Raw genomic sequence first — 11,332 nt, forward strand, 5'->3', positions numbered from 1 at the left:
CCGCATTGCACGGCTCTGTTCCGGATCCATTACGGCGCTTCCTGTGTTACTCCGTGACCAGGAAGTTCAAATAGAGCGCCCTTTATTTGAACTTCCTGGTCACTGCAGTGACACAGGAAGCGCCGGGATGGAGCCGGAACAGAGCCGTGCAGCGTGGAGAAGACGCCCGGGAGCCAGCCTCAGGTAATGTATACTTGATCGGATCGGCCGCCGCTAGCGACGCGCCCTTTACCCGCGGGCGATCGAGGGTAATTTCCCGCACGGCGCGATCGACGGACCGATCCGATTTCGGGAGGAAATCGGATCGGCGGCTGCGTTTACCGCGAACGATTGGCAGCAGATTCGATCCCAGGATCGAATCTGCTGTCGAAACGGCCGGGAATCGAGCCAGTGTATGGCCTGCTTTAGGCTCTCTCAGATTCAGTAGTTGGTAGTAGGATGAAGTATTCACACAACATAGACTGCAGGAGAGCTCTTTTAGGATTTCCATAAATTGTAATGAAAATGTATATATTACATATTATATATGTAAATATATTTATATTAATATTTTAGAGCAGAGATGAAGTTCTGTTTAGTGTAAATGGAATAGTCAGAGCCTGAGCTCCTCCCCCTCTGGGTATAGCAGATTTGTTACCGATATAACATCTATTTTTTTTCCTACAGCTTCTCTGTCACACATTTTATTGTGGTTTCTATCTGCCTAAAATACCAGCCAGAGCAGCACATGCCTCTGAATGAGGACTTTGCACTGAATGGTCCATCTGCTCACTGGTAGCTTCCCAGCAGATCCAGGGTCATTTCAGGGCTGTAATACCCCCAGCAGTCTTTCTTCCTGTCCAAACAGGAACAGGTCCTCAGATTTGAAGGAGAACTTCAGGACGTGGACTTACAATCGAAATAACATTTTCACTTTGTACATTCTAATATTATTCAAACCCTTCAAAGTTAGAAAAGCATCCAAGCCCCTTCTAAAGGATACCGGAGATGGAATAAGAATGTTCTAGTGTTCTCCCCAAGCCTTATCAGCCCGGTGCTCTGCTTGGCTAATTTTGCTGGATGCTGGCTGTCTTTCTCGCTCTACTCACTCCCCTCCTATCTTAGGGGATGTCACCACCAGTGATACATATCAGAATTTAATTCAGTGAAGTAGTTAATGTATTTGAGAGAAGCCAAAAAACAGAATAAATCCCTGTAGGTGCACCACAGACACCACAACAAGATCTAGATAATAATCAGGGATATACTGAAGACACAGGAAACCAAAAATTTGCAAAAATACTTTTCTTTTTAATTTTCAAAAAAGTGCAGAGTTTTGTATACAAAAACTTAAATCACGTAAAAAAAGTGCATATAACTGGTTGACAAAGGCAACAACATCGATTTGTTTCGGGTTGATGACCCTTCTTCAGGCCTTTATATATACAATGAGCATCTGCACAATTGAATTGCACAGTAGAATCTCATCTGGACAAGAACAAAGCCAGGATAGACCACCACAAGAGGATTCAATCGCAGAGCCTCATGGGAGCAGGACATCCATGTTGTCCTGCCCCCATGCGGCTCTTCGTTTGAATCCTCTTGTGGTGGTCTATCCTGGCTTTGTTCTTGTCCAGATGAGATTCTACTGTGTAATTCAATTGTGCAGATGCTCATTGTATATATAAAGGCCTGAAGAAGGGTCATCAACCCGGAAAAAATCGATGTTGTTGCCTTTGTCAACCAGTTATATGCACTTTTGTATACAAAAACTTTAATCACGTAAAAAAACTCTGCACTTTTTTGAAAATTAAAAAGAAAAGTATTTTTGCAAATTTTTGGTTTCCTGTGTCTTCAGTATATCCCTGATTATTATCTAGATCTTGTAATTCAGGGAAAGGAAAGATTTTACAATTGACAAACACTGACTATATAATCTATAAATGAATATTGTAAAAAAAAAAAAATACACTGCATATTCGGCAGCGATGCATCATGGGGGGGCCTCATATGCTCACTCCAATCTGGATAATCATAAATACCTTTTTGTTTTAAGAAGGCAACCTTTTGTTTTGCATTGCATTTTAGTAAAAGGGCTTTTTGGTCCTTTGTGGCCCCAGGATTTGATTGGTTCACGTTCAAGCTGCATACATTTGCTTACAACATTTTCATTATGCTGCATCAACTCGAAATTATTTGCATCTAATTGACCAATCCTTAGTGTGCTCCACTTAAGAATATGAGAAATTCTCTACTATGATCTTGGAGGTTTTTTTTCCACTTATGAGAGTAAAAACATGACAATCCCTCTATTTTTCAGGTGGAAGTGAAGCCATATGTGCTAGATGACCAGATGTGTGATGAATGCCAAGGCACACGATGCGGTGGGAAGTTTGCCCCCTTCTTTTGTGCCAACGTTACCTGCCTGCAGTATTACTGCGAGTACTGCTGGGCTAGCATTCACTCCCGTGCTGGCAGGGAATTCCACAAACCACTGGTGAAAGAAGGAGGCGACCGGCCTCGCCACGTACCTTTCCGTTGGAGCTGAACACTACATCGCTCAAGAAAAGATCGGGGAAACGGAGTTGTGAACCATCGAAGCTCTTTCTCATCTACAGAAGAATTTGGTCTTTTGTGTTCTTTTGTATTATAAATGTTATTATTTACAGCCACCTTACTGAGTGTAACTGTCCTGAATTTTGCACTTTGATTTATACTTGTACATATATATATAGATATATAGAAATGTTACCATCAATGCTTGGTACCTTAAATTCCGTCACAGGAGTGTTGTCAGTAGAGACATCTCACTAGGCCGATGCAAGTTCCTCTCTCTCTGCCATGTTGATGATGTGGGTGTGGTGAAGAAATTCTCAGCTGGAGCATGCACTTAAATATCTGATTCACAACGTATTTTATTCTCACCCCCTTAGAAGATGACTTACCAAAGGCCTCCTAAGTGTATAATGTAGCAAAAAAAACTAAACAAAAAACAAACCTTAGCTATCATCAGTCTTATCTCATCGGAGCAGTGAAATATAGTGAATGTCATAACTGCTTTATAAACCTACGACATCTCCAGCTTGTATGGGTATTCAAGAACCATGTATTTTGTAATCTAAGTTAAAAAAAAGAAAGAAATATATATAAATATATATATCTTCTAAAGTGAATCAGATTTTTTATATGTATAGTTTTATTTTTTATTTTGCTGTGTTTTTTTATTTTTATTTTTTTTACTATTATTATTATTGAGCAGGTTGTGTTGAAGAGAAGTAGACCTTTTTAGTGTTATATACACGTATGCTGCAATAGCTTTTGCTGCTATTAAAACAAAAACAAACAAAATGGTATTGATAATACCAGAATACTCTATTCAGGCTAGGGTATCTGTGATTCAAAAATACGAAATGAAGTTGAGCTGCTGGTAAGTTGATTTAAGGAACTTCCGAGGAAGGTCGTCTTAATTTTTTTCTTTTTTTACTGCATGTTTGATAATCTGATAGTTGCATGCAATAATAATGTATCATCATATACAACTTGACCACATTGCACAAATAAACTGTCTATATAGACTAACAATGCTAAATAATTGTACAAAACAAATATACATGACTGGAGGAAGGCATGTCTGAATATCTGTAATGCGTAAGGATAATGGATAGTTCATTACAGATTTTTTTTTTTATTTAGAATCAATGAATAAAACGAAATGTAGGATATTGAGTAAAAAAAAAAAAGTATAGTAGTAAAATAATTGAAAAAGCGGTGCTCTGTTATATTGTGCAATTTATTTTATGTAGTAAAGTGATGATGTCCTGTACTGTGATCAGACGTAACTTAAGGCCTCTGTGTTTCTGACAGCTTGTTAGTTGGTAGTTAAACAGAAACATGAGCTCTTGGTTGGTTACAAATCCCTATTTTTGTGTTTTTGTTTTTCCTTTCTATTTTTTTATGTTTCTATAGAATATTTTTGTAGCTTTTTTTTTTTTTTTTTTTTTTTTTAGCCCAAGCTTTAGCACACTAATTATACCAGTATCTATTGTTCTCAGACACTACCAAGATGATTGGGGATACATATTTATTACCTGTAGGACTTACATGCAAGGCACAGAAAGATGCTAAATTAATGTCTACCTTTGAAATATATTGGGGGTAATGTTTCGTTTTTGAAAAAACAAAAACATTTACCCTACACATATCCTGTGAAGCTTGAAGATTCTGTCCTGCTAACAGTGGGCATTTTTTAGCTCAATGCTGTTTGTTCTGCAGATAGTATTTATTAATAAGTTATGAGGTACACTGATTCCCTTGTGTAAAAAAAAAAAAAAAGGAACTTCCCAATTACAATAATTAACAACCTAAGTAGTTTATCTGCAAAAGATAGCATGTCTATGCACAGAGAACGAAATCTGTTTTGTTGCCTGAAGAATTTTATTCAATTCTTTTTTAGGCACAAACCTTATTTATTTTTATTTCTTGTACGTTTGCTTGTATGTTAAGTTGCTTATATGAGACACAAATTATTTTTGTATTTTTATTTTTTGCTTTTGAATGTTCATTGATAAATTGATGCAGGGGCTGTATCACTATGTACCCTCTGTAATGCATATCCTTTTGGAACGAATTGGAGCTATGATAACTTTGTTTAAAAAAAGAAAAAGCATCTAGCATCTGTAAAAAATGTTATTTTGTTATGCACTACTATTTGTACCTGGGCAATTTTTTCATAGTCTGCTTCTATTTTTTTTTTCCCTTTTTAAGAGAATCTTTTTTGACATGATCTTTTGCAATACCTCAGATTTTGAATATAGGAAAATATTTTCTAAGTAAGTTTATTCAGAAATATATATTAATTTAATTTTTTCAAGAATGATTTCATATTGCTGTTTTTCATTTGTTTCCTTGCTTTATTTGCTTTTTTATGTTATGATAGTTATAAAATAGAGCTTTGTAACTTTATATGACGATGTAGTGAGACAAACTCTACCTAATTGTATAAGACAACAAAAAAAAACAAAAACCTTTACATTATTGTAATGGAAAGAAACTGTGGAGACCCCTGAAAAAAATTGTGTAATAACTAGGTTATATTTGGTGCTTAAAGCAGACTGGTGGAGAAAAATAAATCCTTTATTCGTATGTTAATAATCAAGCGTTGATTATGCATGACTGACCAGAATTGTGAAAGAATTCTTCTTTGTCTTTTTAGGAAGCTTATTTTTTTATTTTGTTACATAAATGTTATTTACATTTGCTCCCCAATTTGTATACGTATGTGCCCCACATGCTAGTAATTAGTGTTAACCTATTTGCTGTAAGAGGAACCTGCAACTAACTATTTTTTCTTTTGCTTGACTCTCTTACAACTAAGTGGTTTAGCAGGGTCATTTTCAGAAATGAAAAAAATAAAAAATATTTTTTAAAATGTGTTTTGAATTGCAACATGACTAAAAATGTTGGATGTATCAGTTCAGTCGGTTGCCTTTCCTTGGTGTTAGACTTGAATTAGTCAATATTTTGAAGGCAGACTTAATCTTGATTATTTGTTGTAATGTGCAATACTGTTTGTACCGTTTCTAAAAAAAGAAAAAAATGAAAGAAAAAAAAAAAGCATAAATCTTATTGCAGATTTATTTTCATTGCAAACATTGTGGGTTCTGTAAGATCATTTTTCTACTGTCAAATATGTACCTTTTTCTTCATGCTGGTATTTTTTCAATAGTAATGTAGCCTTTGTACTGAGACAAGATTTTCATTGTTATTTTTAGAAAGATTTTTTGCTAAGAAAAAAAATTTAAACATATTTACATATTTTTCATTTTTTTATTTTGTATTTTCCTTAGAGTGCTTTCTCAACCATAACTGTTGTTCTGCGGAGGTACTTTCAGATCTGGTCAATGTCATTAATATTATTTTGTATTTTTACTTGGAATAAATTAATTTTATTATGCTAATTGTTTAAAAGTTTTATTTTTCTTTTTCATTTGAGTTATTTTTTGAAGCTAAGAAAAACCTTTGTAATATTGTTACTAAAGTGTCTAATTTTTGAAAAGCAAAGCTTTATGTATTAACCTGCTGATGTGGTTTACAATGGCGTGGCAGTGATGAAAATGGTTGGTTATGTAAAGTGATTGAAATAATGTAATGAACAACTGGGCAATAAAAAAAATGAATGAAATAGAAAACCAATGCACTGTTGAGCAGCATTTAATTTCCCTAATGTATTTTGGGATAATTTTGATAGGAATGTTGAATTTTTTTTTATTTTTTTTTACACAATATTTAAGAAGTTATAATAAGAAACTTGCACTCTGTTTCTAAAACCAGGCGTAGGTGGTACTTGATTACTAAAGTGAATATATGTGTTATATTGAGCAGAGAGCTGTTTTTAAAGTGACACTGATGCAAAAAAAAAGTATGATGAATTGTATGCTACAAATGTTCTATTAATTATCCGTTGTACACAAAGAGTCTCATATTTTTATTTTATTTAGGTTTTTTTTTATATAACATTGCATAATTCTCTTATTTGCGGTTTACAAATTACACTCTGTATTTTAAAAGATGAAACAGAGCAGGGCTAATGATCCTTTTAACTTCCTGGCAGTAAAACCTTAAACAAGAAACCGTGAGAGACGGCTTGAGATGAGTGCTTCAGAAAACAGCACTGTAGCCTAACTCAAGTTGGGGTTGAAGAGCTCAGAGAAGCTCTGTTGCATAGATAACTGGAGTTTCTTAAAAGACCTCTGTTGCAAAAATCTTCAAATTTTAAATACATGTAAACCTGTACAAATAAGAAGTCTTTTTCTTCCAGAGTAAAAGCCATAAATTACTTTTCTACTGTGTTGCTGTCACAGTAAGTAGTAGAAATCTGACATTACCGACAGGTTTTGAACTAGCCCATCTTCTCATGGGGGTTCTCAGGGTTTTCTTTCTTTTTAAAAGCACTTAGTGAATGGCAGTTGCTCCGTCCAACTGCCAGAAAAGTGTGCAGGGAGGCTGAAAATGATTTATATAAAGAATAAAAGCCATGCTGAGAATCCCCCATGGAGAGATGGAAATGAAAATCTGTCGGTAATGTCAGATTTCTAATACTTACTGTAAATGACTGCAACATAGGAGTAAAGTATGGTAATTTATGGCTCATTTTACTCTGGAAGAAATGTACTACTTATTTGTATGTGTTTTTAAATGTTAAGATTTTCACAACAGTTCCTCTTTTTAACTTTTTTTGTATTGGAAACAATATGAGACTCGTATCTCTGTTACTAATGTACTATTTGTTAGCTGTACTACACATACAAATCTTTCTCATAAGTTTATTCTCACTTTAGATTCCCTTTAAATGGTCCCTTATTGCACTTACATTATTATCATACTACTTAGCTAAACAACAAAAAAATGTCCCAGCAACACCATGAAAAATAAGTGTGTGCTTAGTCACTTTATAACAATATGCTCAGGAAGAAGTATGACTATGCATAGCACCACACCATGGATATCAAAAAAATATAACCATTTATTAGAATAATTCATCAAAAGACACCATAAAGCATTAAAAACATCTAAAAAACAGGAGGACACCTCATCTCATTGGTAATAATAATCTGAAAATACTCAAAATGAAGGCTATAATAGCCTAATGTATATCACCTGGGTAGCGCAATAAGAGCCACCACAGGGATTGAACCCGGGTTCAGAAAGCCATGAGCTAAAGTGCATATACAGTGAATACAACATCAATACTGTTAAATGTGGGATTTGTAGTTTAAGAACAAAGTCTTTCAGAGACCAGAATAATCATTTAAAAAGATGTTGTTGTTTATTTAGGCATTATTGATCTTCCATGAATATTCAAAAAGAAATCAATAAGGTATAATTTCTTAGTTACTTCATAAATAGTTACAAAACATAAAATAATGAAATTGAGTAATCTGTAAGTATATTAATAAAAAACCTATTGTACTAGCCTGTATGTCTGCATGTATGTGAATGTATGTGTGAGGCTGAAAGAAGGGAAGAAAGAATGCCCCTTCTCCGCCTAAACACTCTGTATAAAATAAAATGGGATGGTACCACAGTGTGTCCCAATGCTATCTGTGATAGGTTTGTTCAAATAATGCTATAGTTACTATTGGTCGACTACTGACTCTAGCTGCTTCAATTAACTGTTCATTTATCCCAGAGAAAGCACGTTCCATTCTGGCTGAAACCAGTATCCTAACAACTTCATTGGACTGCTTTGGACTAGTGGCATAATGATACAGCTGTTTGACCAGCTTCTGACTGGGGGGGATGGTTAAGCATATAATTCCTGAGAGCAGGACTATAGTCTATAGAATTTCCACTCCAGCCCTGTTCCCCTAACCTAGATAATAGAAGATTTCTTTTCAATCAAGCTTATCAATATCACATATATAATCTATAGCTTTGATATCTCAATCACGTCACATCCAATATAGATAATTCTCCTTCTCATCACAGCAGGGCCCTAGCTATGTAGAGAGCTCAAATCATCAAATACTTAGATTACTTGATTAAAATCTCAAAACAACTTATTACAAATACATAACTTGATCAAATTGCAAGTAATAAAGTGAATACCTGTGAAAAAAAGTGCAATGTGCAATCAATATAAATAAAGATCAGCCCAAACCCATGGATGCTGAATAATATGTGGTTAGATGCTGGGACCGTCCAGATGGGATGGGTGACAGACAAGGGGAAGAGGCTTACGTGACCCGGATGAAGATGAGACCACGGAGGTGTCCGGAGTATGGGAAGACGCCCGGTAGACGACTCTACCGGTATCGCGGCAGTCATGCCGCTTTAGCAAGAGTAGGGGATCCAGCGCGTGTCCAGCAGAAACGCCGGCTAAATATAATGCCAGGAGAGCGGTCACGTGTGCGCCAGACGCGCATCACGTGATCCGCCCCTAGTAAGTAATCCAATGCGGAAGAAGGGAGAGCGAGGAGAAACTGGTCCACGCTGGAGCGCATACAACGTAAGTATACGGTGGCCGCAAGGGGACAATTAGCAACACTCGTTCCTGCTTGCTGTTAGCAGCTGGAACAGCGCGCAATAATGTAAATAGAGGATGGATAATACACATCATTATTCAAACATCCATAAGCCTAAGTCCCAACATATTTATTTATAATTACCAGCCCATATACTAATCTCTATATAAATGCAATTACATATAGGAACAAATCACAAGTACATGTAAGAACAAGTCACAAAACAACTATATAATGGAGTGTTAAAGGCAAAGTTCAGACTGCAAAAAATCAATCCACAATATCGTAGAGGCAACGTCCATATGGCAATAGGGGCTGAGCAAAGATAGTCCCACGAAATCAGTCCAAAAAGCAGACCCGATGCGGCGTGAAGGATAGCGTAGACAAAAACGATAGTCCATGCAAAGGTGGCGACAACGGCAGTCCATTTAAAGAAGCAACCATATACATAGCAATAGGTCCATTAAGCGTCCATCCAATATGGGAAACAGTAATTGTAAGAGTACAGAATTCAACAGGACAATCTGTAACACAAAAAAGAATTATTAGTATTTATTGATTATTTATAAAAAACCTGTAAAGTCCATTTCCTCATTGAGGCCCTGGGGGGATTTTGATCCAAGATAGTAAATCCACCTAGCCTCCCTCTGTAAAAGCTTGGATACTAGGTCACCCCCTCTAATTGTAGATCTAATATGTTCCAAGCCTATCACCTGTAGGTCAGAATAAGAACTAAAATGGGTATGCAGAAAATGAGCGGCAACTGAGGTCAATGATTTACCGTCATCCAGATCCCGTTGTGCCAATCTAATTTTAGATAGGTGGTGTTGTATCCGTAGTTTTAGGGCGTTTTTAGTTTGACCCACATAGATCCTTGGACATGAGCATCTCAGTGCATATATAACTCCCCTAGTTTTGCAATTAATATATTGTCCCAAGGCAAATTCTTTCGTGTTAGATGAATCCATAATATGAGTTTGTCTGCGCATCAAAGGGCATATGTTACAATTACCACAGGGAAAGCTACCACGTAAACTACCTGTTTGTGATCTTCCACCCACAGATCTAGGGTTGCTTGAACATAGTTTGTCCTTCAATGTTGGACTTCTTTTAGCTGTAATAGAAGGGTGTGGAGAAATACAGCACGAAATATACCTTTGGATTTCACAGGTCATTTTGCGGCATTTGATTTCCAAAGGTACTCATTGGACTTTGGGCCCCTTAGCACAGTTGGGGTGCAAAAAAGTGCCACACATGTGGTATCGCCGTACTCGGGAGAAGTAGTATAATGTGTTTTGGGGTGTATTTTTACACATACCCATGCTGGGTGGGAGAAATATCTCTGTAAATGACAATCTTTTGATTTTTTTTTTTACACACAATTGTCCATTTACAGAGAGATTTCTCCCACCCAGCATGGGTATGTGTAAAAATACACCCCAAAATACATTATACTACTTCTACTGAGTACGGCGATACCACATGTGTGACACTTTTTTTGCAGCCTAGGTGCGCTAAGGGGCCCAACGTCCTATTCACAGGTCATTTTGAGGCATTTGTTTTGTAGACTACTCCTCACGGTTTAGGGCCCCTAAAATGCCAGGGCAGTATAGGAACCCCACAAGTGACCCCATTTTAGAAAGAAGACACCCCAAGGTATTCCGTTAGGAGTATGGTGAGTTCATAGAAGATTTTATTTTTTGTCACAAGTTAGTGAAAAATTACACTTTGTGAAAAAGAATAATAAAAATCAATTTCCGCTAACTTTTGACAAAAATAAAATCTTCTATGAACTCGTCATACACCTAACAGAATACCTTGGGGTGTCTTTTTTTCTAAAATGGGGTCACTTGTGGGGTTCCTATACCGCCCTGGCATTTTACGGGCCTAAAACAGTGAGTAGTCTGGAAACCAAATGTCTCAAAATGACTGTTCAGGGGTATAAGCGTCTGAAAATTTTGATTACAGGTGGTCTATGAGGGGGCGAATTTTGTGGAACCGGTCATAAGCAGGGTGGCCTTTTAGATGACAGGTTGTATTGGGCCTGATCTGATGGATAGGAGTGCTAGGGGGTGACAGGAGGTGATTGATGGGTGTCTCAGGGGGTGGTTAGAGGGGAAAATAGATGCAATCAATGCACTGGGGAGGTGATCGGAAGGGGGTCTGAGGGTTTGGCTGAGTGATCAGGAGCCCACACGGGGCAAATTAGGGCCTGATCTGATGGGTAGGTGTGCTAGGGTGTGACAGGAGGTGATTGATGGGTGTCTCACGGTGTGATTAGAGGGGGGAATAGATGCAAGCAATGCACTGGCGAGGTGATCAGGGCTGGG

At 36.9% G+C, this 11,332-nt stretch overlaps 1 protein-coding gene across 12 annotated transcripts in view; it reads left to right on the top strand.

Annotated features, from left to right (window-relative positions):
- Positions 1-6,171, top strand: part of CPEB3 (cytoplasmic polyadenylation element binding protein 3) — a 255,613-nt gene extending 249,442 nt beyond the window's left edge. For all 12 annotated transcript variants that reach the window (XM_068257805.1, XM_068257804.1, XM_068257811.1 and 9 more), the window contains one exon: positions 2,300-6,171. In XM_068257805.1, the coding sequence (XP_068113906.1) occupies positions 2,300-2,527 (228 nt within the window). In that variant the 3' untranslated portion in view covers positions 2,528-6,171. The remainder of the gene's footprint in view (positions 1-2,299) is intronic.
- Positions 6,172-11,332: the final 5,161 nt, after the last annotated feature.

The sequence above is a fragment of the Hyperolius riggenbachi genome, chromosome 10, assembly GCF_040937935.1.
Source record: "Hyperolius riggenbachi isolate aHypRig1 chromosome 10, aHypRig1.pri, whole genome shotgun sequence".
NCBI classification, from domain to species: Eukaryota; Metazoa; Chordata; class Amphibia; order Anura; family Hyperoliidae; genus Hyperolius; species Hyperolius riggenbachi.